This window comes from Nuphar pumila, chromosome 6 (assembly GCF_984573655.1).
Source record: "Nuphar pumila chromosome 6, dmNupPumi1.hap1.1, whole genome shotgun sequence".
Classification (NCBI taxonomy): Eukaryota; Viridiplantae; Streptophyta; class Magnoliopsida; order Nymphaeales; family Nymphaeaceae; genus Nuphar; species Nuphar pumila.
The window spans coordinates 10,030,885-10,043,543 of NC_143254.1; the positions used below are offsets into that span (position 1 = coordinate 10,030,885).

Consider the following 12,659-nt stretch of genomic DNA (forward strand, 5'->3'; position numbering starts at 1 on the left):
GCAACAAGACACTTCAAAGTGGTTATGCCAAGCAGTAGAAGAAAAGACCTCACCAGGTTCATGCAAGCCTCGGAATTTGATCCACCGGCACTGGAGTTCCTTTCGCTTCTACCAATCTCCACATATACCAAGAGCCAACAGACCTATAAGGTCTCCATCTCTCGCAAAACTTGTCCATCTGAGAGGGTTGAGGCAATTGGCTGAGGCCATACAGAATCTGCACACCTTTGCGCACGCCCAAATCACCCACAGGCAGTACATCAGGGCGGTGCAGAGCAAAGATCATGAACATGTGAACAGACCAGACACCAATTCCCTTCACCATGGTCAGCACAGACACAAGGGACTGATCATCCATTTCCAGTATGGCTGCATCCGAGAGAAGACCATCAGAGAACTTGGCTGCAAGATCATGAAGATAACCGGCCTTCCTTTCGGAGACACCGACTTGCCGAAGTTGGAGTGGACTGAGCCTCAATACTGTTTCAGGAAGCACGCCACTTTCACCCTGAGCAAGTGAATCCAGATCTCAGAGACGTGCTCAAAAGCCATTCTATCCAAAATGTTTACTTGTTTTAGTTCATTAAATGAAAAAAGAAGAAGGAATAGAATGAGCAGCTCCATTCATATACAGAGGATTCCATAGAGCTGGATAACATTTGGTCACAGCGCCATGAGGTACAAATGCCTAGTATATTTTTTTCAGATTTTTGTTGTTTTCATGAATTTAACCTTACAGGTGTGGTCTACATGTTTTGTTTAGTGGGAATCGACTCTTGGTTCGTCCAATTCGGGAGATGTCAGCAGGTTTATGGAAGGCTTCAAAATCAACGGCCCACAATATATAGAAGATTTTCATGACTCATAAAATAGTGTTTTTGGTTGAGAAAACACCATCCAAAAGCCAATTCCTAGCATTTAGAACGTTTGAAGGAAGGCGGCGACATGTAAATGTAGGGAGTCCCTAAATCTGGAACGTGTTGAAGGAAGGATCGATCAGGAAAAGAGAGAATTCTTCACGCATCTAATTAAAGCTGAGAACGCAAGGGAACAAGTGGATCAACCACGATCCGTTATCAAAATCAAGAATGCTAAAAAAAAAAGAAACAAGACAGAAGAACATAGTCATTTTCGCATGCTAGAGGAGAAAGAGAAAGAGCCCCTCTATCAATTCGCTACATAAACAGCCGAAAAACAAAGGGAAATTTTGCGGAGGCAAGAGAGCTGCTGTGGAAGAGGGGCTTACGCCGCACAGAGAGATGAAGCGCGAGTAGATGGAAGCAGCGGCCTTGATGGCAAGCTGCTGATAGAGGATGCTGCGGGTGAGGGAGTGGAATGGGGTGTGCTGCTTGTGGAAGATGGGAGGGTGGTGGACGTCGATGAGGCGGCCCAGGAGAGGGTCGCAGGCCTTGAGGTGCTGGATGGCGAGGGAAATGGCGCCTTCTTCGGAGAGCGTCTTCAGCGGGGGGATGATGATCACATCGGCCTTCGCCTTCCTCCTCTCCCTCTTCGGCCCCGACGAGCTCAACACCTTCCTCACCTTCCTCTCTCGGAACTCGATGATCGACGAAGCCTCCTCATCCACAACACCACCACCAACTCCAACTCCTCCGCCTACTTCACCGGCGACTTCCGCTACGGCGTCGTCGGTCGCCTGCTTTTGCTTTTGTTTCCCCATGGATCGCCCCCGGTGCTTGGCATCCCCAACCTGGTTTTTGTGTTTTTTTTTTTTCTTTTTCCTTTTTTTTTTTTTTTTGCCCAGCACCAACAACCACTTCCCACTGCACTTTTATTTTATTATATGAGTCGCTTGCAATTACAATAAATAAGGCTCAACTTTGTTCTTTTTTATTTTTAAAGAAAAATTTCAAAACCACACCTAAAGTTTAGAAATTAATAAAAAACGCACATAAGTTTTGAAAACTATTAAAAGGCCATTAAATCTTTGCACCTCTAATCAGCATTCAGAAACAAATTTCCATGGGTTTAACATTAATTATCACTAACGGAAATGAGTTAAGAGAGTAAATTTACTAGTTAAGGACTTCTCTCTCTTAAGCGCATTCTTAAAATATGATATTGAGGGTAAAATAATAATTTTATATTATATTTAGACAATAAGAGTAATTTGTTCGTGCTAAATTCATTTGGTGCTAAACCGCATACTAAATGATCGATTTACTAAGAATTCACACCTGGATCTTGTGTTTTCTTTTCATGAAAAAAATGATGTTTGGAGTTTTAAAAATTTATAAAAAATTTGGACCGTTGATTTTTCAAACTTTATAAAACCCACCCATGTGTTGGAATCAAACTCTTCAAGAGCTGATCCCTACAAAATCAATTACATAAATCACATCTGTACCATCAGAATTTAAAAATAAAATAAAAAAAACCGGAAAAACCTATTTAGCACACGTTTTAACATCAAATGAGTTTAGCACCGACTCATTACTCTAGACAATAATACTCTTGGGCCTTTTTAATCAAATCATGATATTTTTAGGTGTTTTTTTAAAATTTTCAAAACCTAAGTGTTTTTTTAATTAACTCAAAAACTTTAAGCGCCTTTTTTGAAAATTTTCCTTTTAAAAAAAAATAAGGTTGACCGTTGGAGTAAGGTTCGACCCAGACCCAACCCGATGATCATTTGGGACGACGGGTAAACGACATGGGCGTGTGTTAACAAGTTGGACCTCCACCAAAAATTGGTAGGTCTGAACCCGGATCCAATTAGGAAGTCTTGATACCAGGTTCAGATCCGAGTTCGACCGAATCTAGTCTGCCACAAGAAAAAGCACTCCCGAGTTCACTAAGGATTGCATAAACAAGGACCCGTCCATGACCTAATAAAATAATTTTGTTTATGTGTTTTACATTGAAAATTTCGGATCTTGATCAAAACTTAAGTTGGACCTGAATGCGTTGTGAGATTTCATAAATCATACTAGGCTTTGTATGCTAATTGCACCCCATGGGTCTGACTCGGATAGTTAATTGAACTCCTTCCTTTATTACCAAACCATAACACTAACGGATCCAATGTTGGTCAAGGTCATATTATACCCCTAGTCAAGGTTTAGATCTAAGCTGCTGACAATCTGATCTAGTTCTTACCAAGTTTGGGTTAAGCCCAAGAGCTACTTGGCTCGAGCACCAAATGTCCTGATGGTCTCCACTTGGGTCAAGTGGAGAGATACATGTTGAATATGGTGATAAATTGGATATTCTTAAGTTCACAAGCCGGCGTGGTCCAAATGTATTTTTTTATTGGATTCAAGTAGACCGTACTTTTCAGCAACACCAAAACCCAAACCTAGAGCATTGAAAAGACCTCTTAGCTAGGGGTGGCAATCGGGTTGGGACAGCGGGACGGCGGGTTGGTGGGTCAGAATACCTCAACACGAACATGACCCGTTTATTAAACGGGTCGGATGTGGCAAACACAAACACGGCCCATTTATTAAATGGGTGACCCGACACGATTAACCCATTTAATAAACGGGTCGGATGTGGCAAACACAAACACGGCCCATTTATTAAATGGGTGACCCGACACGATTAACCCATTTAATAAACGGGTCGGGTCAACACAACACGATTACATAACACGGTGACCCGTTTATTAAACGGGTCAACCCGATAACATAGACACGGCGACCCGATAACATTTTAAGGGTATGTACGATGTACCCTTTTATGGGCTACTCAATAACATAGACAAGGCGACCCGATCATGGGCCACCCGATAACATAGACACCACCGACACGGCGACCCATTTATTAAACGGGTTCATGTAAACGGGTTGACCCGCCCGCTTAACCCGTTTATTAAACAGGTCGAACGGGTTGGCGGGTTGGCATACCCCTAACACAAACACGACCGTTTAATAAATGAGTTAGGCAGGTCGACCCGTTTACGACACTAACCCGTTTAAGCCAAACCCTAACCCGGCTAAGAAGCGGGTTGACGGGTCGGGTCAGATTTTTCCACCCCTACTCTTAGCCACTACTACATTTTACGAGGTAGCTAAATGGTGGTGGATGCACATGCAAGTCACTTGTTGGCGCAATGGCTTAAAAGGAAAATAAATGACAAAAATGAATCGAGATGAAACAATTGATGTGAGTCAAGCCTGTAGAACAAGCACCCTTTACTTTTAATCCAAAACAACTAAGCCAAAATGAACCCTCTTTAAAAGTCGGTTCCAAAACCTTCCAAATGCTCAAATCCAGTTGTTTTAGATTTGGATCCAAAACCTTTTTACAAGTTCAAATCTGATGCACTGGGTCCATCCAAACCTATTTTAGAATCCATTCCCTAGTCCTAAAACCAGCCTCAATTGGACCTTAACCAAACTCATTTAGATCCAATATGAAGATAACTTTTCCAAAACCCTATCTATATCCAACATGTTTAGGATCTAAAACCTAATCCAAAACCATCTTATACCCCTCTTGCCTGATCCAAGCTTGCTCTAAACCTGGAAGTTGTCTGAATCGAATCAGTGTGCATCCACAATTAGCTATAAATGAGATTCCTTGAGAGTGGATCCAGATTTTATATCTACCGTATGTTGCATATTCATTTGACTCGTTTCACATTGTGTGACTATGGCTGGATTGAAAAAAAAATAGCTTTGTCATGCATCTTGAAGCAGACATATCATCACTCCTGTTTTTAGGAACCCTCATCTATAAAATATGAAAAATGTAGGAGTTTAATCAGAGTTGAGTTAAACCCAGTTAATTCATTTATTTTTCAGTTATTTCAATTTTTTATTTTTTCCAGTTCTTTTTTTAGTTACTTAGTAGAGATATCGTAGTATATATGGTAATTTTTCTTGTAAACCCAGTCTCGAATTTACATCATTATGTCACAGAGATCAATAAAAGTACTGGGAGTGTCTTCCCATCCAAAACTAAGGAAGATCCCAAACTCTAAGTCGACTGCCATCACCAAATGTATCAACAACAATACCCTTTGTAATGACAGGATTGCTCGCTTTAGTTGCACCCCTGATGACTAGAGTTTTGTCCTACGCTTGAGTAGTCCTACATAATTTTCAAAATGTTTGTGGATATTTATTTCATTCTCTGTCTAGGGCTGTAATGTCTTCTGCAATCATCAAAGCATAGTCTCTGTATCATTTTGCATGACATCCATTTTGTCTAACAAGAAACTAGGTTTTTGCGACACTTTGAACCATCAAGTACTAGGCAAAAACTAATTGTAAACTATACCACTGACTACGATCTATACAGTATTTTAGTTATTTTAGGAACAGGCTAACAAAATTCATACAATTTCTAATGATGGTTTTAACTGTCATTAGTGGTTCTAAAACTGTGTCTAAACAATTCAACTTGTTTCTATCCATCTTCTGATTTTGATTAGGATTGAAGTGATTTTTTTTGCATGGGAAAGCTAACATTTTTTCTTTTATGTTCAAAATCCAAAATATATTATCTTGATGGTTAAAAATGTGAGTGTGGCCTTTTTCAACTCAAAACACCTTGCCTTTTGGAAAATCAACCTAATATCGAGTTCTTAAAAGGCTATTTGGTCAAAATTGAGGTGTCCCAAGTAGGGATGGCAGTGGAGCAGGGGGGAAACAGGGTCCCACCCGACCTCATCCCATTTGGACTGAGGATGGAGGACATAAAATGGGGAATGGACCGAGGATGAAGGTTAGAATCAAAACCCGTGTGGAGATGGAGGTGGGGATGGGACTTACTCTTGCCTCCGCCTTGCCCCGTCCCCGATCCATGTTAAGAAAATTACTATTATACCTTTATACATATTATAAAATCATAATATATATATATATAATCCTAACATAAAACTCTTTCTCTAATCTCTCCTCTCTCCGCCTCCTTCCTCTAATGAGCTGCACGAGATCGCATTTCTCTTCTCTCCTTTCTCTCATTCCTCTAATGGTGAAAGGTGATACGGTAGAAGGACTGAAAAAATGGAACCTCACCCCGTTTGAACCGGGGATGGAGGACATGAAACGAGGAATGAACCGAGGATGAAAGTTAAAATCAAAACTCGTGCGGTGATGAAAGCAATGATGGATGAAAATTTTTTGATACAGGACGAAGGTGGAGACCTTGTCCCCCGCACTCATCCCGGTCCACTGCCATCACTAGTCCAAAGAACGAACCCACGAAAAATAAGTCATAAGGAAAAGCTATAGAGAGATGAAAGAAAGTTCTTATATGATGGTACCAAAAGCTTCTACCAACCAATGCCATGATCAACCCAAAAATAGAATTGTGAATTTGATTAATAAATTGGGCTTAAATAAATCCAAAATTGTGATCAATGGAAGGGTGTGTTGAGGTTTTGAGGGTCCGTGCCCAAGATCATGGCAGGTCAGTTCCGAGAATGTGATTAGGGAACATACAAATAAAATGAAACCCAACAAAGAAGCAAATCATGCACAAGACATAACAGAGGGTTTACCTCTAAGAAGTATTAATATGTGGCAATTGGGTCTCACTCAATAACCCGTTCAAGCCACACAACTCAACAAGCTGCAACCGTACTCGAGTTCTATGACAGACTTTTATATATTGGCAATTTAAAAAGTTTTCTCATGTAGATACCATATTAGTTAGAAGGCTCTCTTTTAAGAGACAATGACTGGACTACATCTTATTAGGGTTGCACCATAAAGGACAAGTACTATTTTCAAATGCACATAATGGGACCAAAATACCAAGATACTTCGAAGATGCAAACATAATAACTTGAGAAAATCGGGGTGTCTTAATAGAAAAGGCTAGGGATAATAACATAATTATATGCATTGAGATAGCAATATCCTCTATAGGAATAGTAGATGAGGTAAATGCTTCTACTTTTAAGAGTATGTAAAAGCCCATTACAAAAGTGGCTGTTAATGTGGTGGATTGACCTTCCCAGCCTATCCTCATGTGGGCATTGGAAGACCAACTGCAAACTTACCATCCAAATTAAAGCATGAGGAATTTCCCATGCCAATTTCTTTTTGCTTCAATTTGCACCATTAAGAATTAGGGATGGCAGCAAACCCGAGCGGGGGACAAGATCTCCACCCACGCTCTGTCTCAAAATCCTGCCTTCCATCCCCACCTTCATCCGGGTACGGGTTTTGATTTTAATCTCCATCCCCATTTCATGTCCTCCACCCACAGTCCAAACGAGGCGGGGTGGCGCCCGGTTTCCCCTCAGTGTCAACTGTCATCCCTAAAGAAGGATTAGGGACGGGGCAGGGCAAGACAGGGATCGGGATGGGGCGAGGGAAAGTGTAAGTCTATCCGCGCCTCCATCCCCCCATGGGTTCTGATTTTAACTTTCATCCCCGCCTCCATCCCCGTTTCATGTCCTCCATTTCTGATCCAAACTAGGTGAGGTGGGGCGGGCCCTGTTTTCCCCCGTTCCACTGCCATCCCTATTAAGAATTTGTTTGTTTGTAAGAAGTGTTCACTTTCCAACTCCCAAACAGGGTGACCTTTACTGATGTTATCACTTGTGGGAACCTGTGAACCGATTGACAACAAAGCACAACTTTGAAGGAGCTTTTTTCTTTCTCGATTATTTTACTCGAAGAAACCATTGCACTGACTGTACCTACCCATACCTACCGTTGTCATCCCACAGATGTAAAGCTCCATGGTTAAGAAACTTTTGAATTAAAGACAACCTGAAAATTTGCAGAAACAGTACTGTGCAACTCATCATGGCTCAACCAACATGCTACTAGTAGTGCTCTCTGACATTTTGAAGCCAAGCATTATATATATATATATATCACCTAAGGCATACATGCGAGTACTAACAGGCGGCTTGAGAGAGAGAGAGAGAGGGGGGAGGGAGAATTTCTCTTAAAAAAATCACATAATAGTAAGAATTAAAACATTCATCTTAGTTAATCTTTCACATCAATAATATAATCTTGTACATCAATATAAGGATCCAATTAACCAAATAAATAAAACACTAGTCTCCCAACAGTGCCAACACATTTATTCATCTGCAGGTTTTTACTAAATTTGATATGATGAACTACGTCAACCTTTTTGTATCATCGAAGAAAACATTCTGAAAAGAGGTGCATGTTATAAGATGAAAATGTCGGGATCGCTCCTGGCCAATGTTGGGCAATATTGAAAGAAGCAACACTTGTCATAGGTGTTGAATGAGGAACTGCTTGAGCCTTCTGTTGTATGCACAGGGTCGTTCAAGTTGCACCAGATGTCCAGCTTTCTTGATGCCAAGGAACGACGCTTTTTCTCCTAGTTGCCTGATGTTCATCGTAACAAACAAGGTTAATCGATGTAAGTACCGTTAGCATGATAAGGAGAACAGTCCAATCAAAGGAAGGTCTAGAATCTATACAATCAATGATGATCAATGCTTGAGCATCTTATCTTATAGATCAGACCTTTTATATTTATTTTTTATAATTTATTTGATAAAAACTATGTTTTAGGTGAAGACTTTATGACATATAGGCATGTTTTTTGAAACGTGAAAAATCAACGGCTCACTATGCATTTAAAACTTTACAATACAAAGTATTGTAAGCCATTCATTTTTAGCGCTTTAAAGAATGCATCTAGACATCGAAAATTCATAATCCAATCGAATATGGTTTGCTGCTATTTTGGTATGGCTGATCGTCAATAATTTACTGGTCACAGATGGCACTCATTTTTGCACCATTCCCTGTTTTGGCCCAATAATTTATAAGATTCATTTCTGATGGAGATAATCTAAATTCCAACAAGCTATAATGCACTATGATAATTGGGATACTTGTCATGCAAGAAACATTAAGAGATAAATAATTTAAAGGGCTTCTAAGTTTCGACGTATGGGCATTCGCACACTTGGTTAGGAGAGTTGGCCTAAGGTGTTCAAGCTGAAAAACTCTGCGAGTTCAATACCCCAAAGGTGCACATCCCTTGACATAAGGCCAAAGCCACTTGGGCACTTCCTAAGTAAGAACAGATCAAGTGATCTGCCAAATCACTTTTAGAAATGTGATGTGGCATCCTCACCGTCCACACTGTACATAAGGACCATGAGATCCTTGTAGAATATGTACAGTGAAAATGTCAAATCACTTTTTTAAAGTGATTTAACAGATCACCTGATCTGCTCTCCACTTTTCTGGTGTGATGATCAGGGAGGTCTCCTCTAATTAAAACAAAATAAAAAAAAAAGTTTCACTGTTTTGAAAAAAAACTGGGGACTAAATGCATCGAGAATTTCAGAATCTGAGGTTTATTTTTGAAATTATGGGTAAAACGGTAGGACATGGAGGAGCACGGATACAAGGCAAACGATCCCATCATATGAAATAGGGTGAGTTTCGTCATACATTCAATCCTAGCCATCCAGCATAACCATTTAGCCCTTGATTGAATGGCTAGGAATGAATGAATGATAACCCATCCTATTTCACACAGGCCAATCACATGATAGCAAGCCCTAGATCTCGTTCTGGACATAGAGCCCACTTTGGTTATCTCATATCATGCATTAGCCAAAAAATGGTACAAAGATTCACTGGAAAAGCAGTTATCAACGACGGACTGATTGACTTACTCAGCAGTGGATTTGGCAAGCTCCATGTTGAATATCTGGTCTTGCTCTCCCCAAAGCAGCAGCATGCTCTACAAACAAACAACCATTAAAAAATCTCTTCTACCAACAAACAAACAAGCATTCAAAAATCTTTTCAATATTACAATTCAGTTCTACTCATCCCCTATGTCATCTTCCATCTTCGCACCTCTCTTAAATCTTATTGTGCAAGTTGTTTTGATCAAACCCGACCCTATAGATAGATTTATCATGGGTGATTTAATAATAAGTGACCCTTGGATTATAATTTTTTAACAAAAATATATGATCTCTAAAATCACAATTTTTTGTATTTTGTCAACCATTGATTTTTGAATCACCGAAAAATCCTGCTCAAGCCAGATCTGGGCAATCAAATGTTGATCTTTGCTGAATGAATAATGTAGATCACATCTGTGGAGTCCCATTTGGCCCAGATCCCTTGTGAAACTCGCAAGGACGGGGAAGTAGAAGACATGGAAAGACACCCCTTCACCCTTGGTGCCCTCTTTTGGAGGTGATTGATTAATGTCCTAACCCATCATATATATATATATATATATATATATATATATATATATATATATATATATATATATATATATATAACCTATCCAATAAAAAATATTTATAGTTTTTTCTGAAATTCTCACCTTACAGATGTGATCTATGTGTGCTTGTTTTTATAAGCTTCACTTCTTGAAGCATTTGATTTGATACATGGATATGTTTTTATAAGGTTTTAAAAATAAACGGCCTACAATTTTATAAAATTTTTAGGCTTCAAATATTATTTTCCTACAATTTTATAATTTTTTTAAGCTTCAAATACTATTTTTTTATCCAAAATGCATTGTCCAAGTATAAAATTCTAGTAAATCAATCATAATGAACACATATGTAAGGTCAGAATTTTTAAAAAATACCAAAAAATCTGATAAATATTTGTTATTGGATAAATTTAGGAGGTTTTGAGTAGGTTTTCATTTTCATATATATATATATATATATATATATATAGAGAGAGAGAGAGAGAGAGAGAGAGAGAGAGAGAGAGAGAGAGAGAGAGAGAAGTATGACATAATTATGACAGTCCATATTTCTAACAATGCCGCTGTGAAAAGACCGATGATTTATTTGACTAAAGCTGATAAAAAAAACTAAAGACTCACACCTGTGACAATCTGATGTTGTCAGCTTCCTTGTTGCGCTTCACCAGCGCTTCCAGTAGCTCTTCCCTCTCTTTCCTGTTGGTAAACATAACCTACGATGGCACCAATGTGATATAAAAACGATAAGAGCAGAGGGATCAGTCAGTAAAGAAAATGAAGGGGAGAAAGGATTTAACCTCGAGGAAATCACGGTAGAGTCGGTCGGGGAACCAGAGCTTCTTGTGGACGGCAACAGAAAGCAGAGCCTTGAGCCCCTTGATATGGTTGGGCAGCAAGAGCTCCGACGAGGAGGAGAAGCCCAACCTTTGAAGGGTGGCGTCACTCAACGAGTCGGTCATGGCGGGCACGGAGCCAGAGATGACGAGCGCGGTGACGAAGTCCGGGTAGGAGATGGCTATGGTGGAGGCGACCATCCCGCCGTAGCTGAAACCGACCATGGCGCACCTCTCGACGCCCAAGAGCTTGAGTGCCTTCACGAGGCACTCTGCCTGGAACTCGGGCGAGCGGTCGGGGCTGTTGGTGAATGACTTGCCGAAGAAGATGAGGTCGGGTATGTAGACGTCGAACTTCTTGGAAAGCGACCCTGCTTGGAACTGCCATGTTGCCGTGCCTTCTGCAGCAAAGCCGTGAACCAACACCACGGCGGGTCGCAACTTCTTCTTCTTCTTATGCTTCCTGGTTTTGGGTCGCCAGAAGTGCATGACGGTTCCTTCATCGATGTCCACTGACTGGGAGACAAGCCCGGCCAGCTTTAGGATCCCGTTCACGAGAGGCTGCTGTGCTAACACCAAGTTCACCATCTCTCTCTCTCTCTCTCTCTCTCTCTCTCTCTCTCTCTCTGTGTGTGTGTGTGTGTGTGTGTTCTGTGCTTCTTTAATTTGTTGAGAGAAAATATCAGTGCGAGGTGCAGTTTATTGTTGTGCTAGGCGACCCACCATATACTACAGGTGGAGGACTCAACTGAGGGACCGATTCTCTATTGTTTTATGCTTTTTAAACAAAACTCTCTCTCTCTCTCCATTTCCATTCTAAGGGTGGTATTGCTCAGTTATTAAGGTTGGTTTGGTGGAACGCCCACAACCAATGGAGATGGGGTTTGGCAGGGTTGTTGCACTACCAGCGTCGTGCAAGCCAGAAAATCGCTGGTCCGTGCCACCTAACCTCCAACTAACGAAAGCCATTTCCACTTCCACACGACGCCGTATATCCATGCAGCTTGTCTGATTACCAACTGACAGCCGGAGGCCCACCTCTCTCTCTCTCTCTCTCTCTCTCTGCAACTCACGACGCCAACAAAGTCCTACAGGTCCAAGTCAATTCTCGGGAAGCAGATCAGGTCATGCTGAACATGAGCTTTTAGATCATGCCAACATCATCGTGGCCGTCTGTTTGCATTTTGGATGAATGCCGCGTAACATATAACTGTTCTGTTGACTTTTTAACTTTTCAAAATACAAAACGGACAGCCACGATGTTGGCATGAGCAAAAAAAAGCTCATGTTCAGCGTCACCTGATCTGCTTCCCGAAAACACGCTTTAGATCAGACGAGAATCCCATCATTTGAAATAGTAAGGGTTTCATCATACATGGGTTTCATCATACATTCAATCCTAACCATCCAATCAACAGCTACATGGTTCAGATAGATGGTTAGGATTGAATGCATGATGGAACGCATCTATATTTCAAATGATGGGATCCGTGTTCCTCGTGGGATCGACGTGAGAGACACAAGCAGTGGTGATGATGGTATATATTTTGTTTCAAAGGTACGTGATTTTCACAGGTAAGTTGGGGTGAGGTCAAATGGTTTGTCCTTCCATACCCGATCCGACCCAAGGACTCCAAATTGCAATAATACATTGTG

At 40.7% G+C, this 12,659-nt stretch overlaps 2 protein-coding genes across 3 annotated transcripts in view; both read right to left on the reverse strand.

Annotated features, from left to right (window-relative positions):
- Window positions 1-1,767, reverse strand: part of LOC149833907 (alkylbase DNA glycosidase-like protein mag2) — a 42,502-nt gene extending 40,735 nt beyond the window's left edge. The window contains exons 1-2 of the mRNA XM_090011096.1: window positions 1,247-1,767; window positions 54-508 (exon numbers count right to left, since the gene is read on the reverse strand). Of these exons, the coding sequence (XP_089867222.1) occupies window positions 59-508; window positions 1,247-1,678 (882 nt within the window). The 5' untranslated portion in view covers window positions 1,679-1,767 and the 3' untranslated portion in view covers window positions 54-58. The remainder of the gene's footprint in view (window positions 1-53; window positions 509-1,246) is intronic.
- Window positions 1,768-8,061: 6,294 nt separating this feature from the next.
- Window positions 8,062-11,591, reverse strand: LOC149833908 (uncharacterized). 2 transcript variants are annotated; one of them, XM_090009895.1, is made up of 4 exons: window positions 10,968-11,591; window positions 10,794-10,883; window positions 9,602-9,669; window positions 8,062-8,291 (listed from the first exon to the last, which is right to left on the reverse strand). In XM_090009895.1, the coding sequence occupies exons 1-4, from the start codon at window positions 11,589-11,591 to the stop codon at window positions 8,174-8,176; spliced, it is 900 nt and encodes a 299-aa protein (XP_089866021.1). In that variant the 3' UTR covers window positions 8,062-8,173. The 2 variants fall into 2 exon arrangements, with proteins under 2 accessions (XP_089866021.1, XP_089866022.1); XM_090009896.1 differs by lacking the exon at window positions 8,062-8,291 and having other exon boundaries at window positions 9,598-9,669.
- Between the last annotated feature and the right edge of the window lie 1,068 nt (window positions 11,592-12,659).

Coding starts and splice junctions, on each gene's coding strand:
- LOC149833908 (XM_090009895.1), bottom strand. CDS start 11,591: ATGGTGAACTTGGTGTTAGCACAGCAGCCTCTCGTGAACGGGATCCTA. Junction 10,884..10,967: donor TCTACCGTGATTTCCTCGAG/GTTAAATCCTTT, acceptor GTGCCATCGTAG/GTTATGTTTACCAACAGGAA. Junction 9,670..10,793: donor ACAACATCAGATTGTCACAG/GTGTGAGTCTTT, acceptor GTTTGTTTGTAG/AGCATGCTGCTGCTTTGGGG.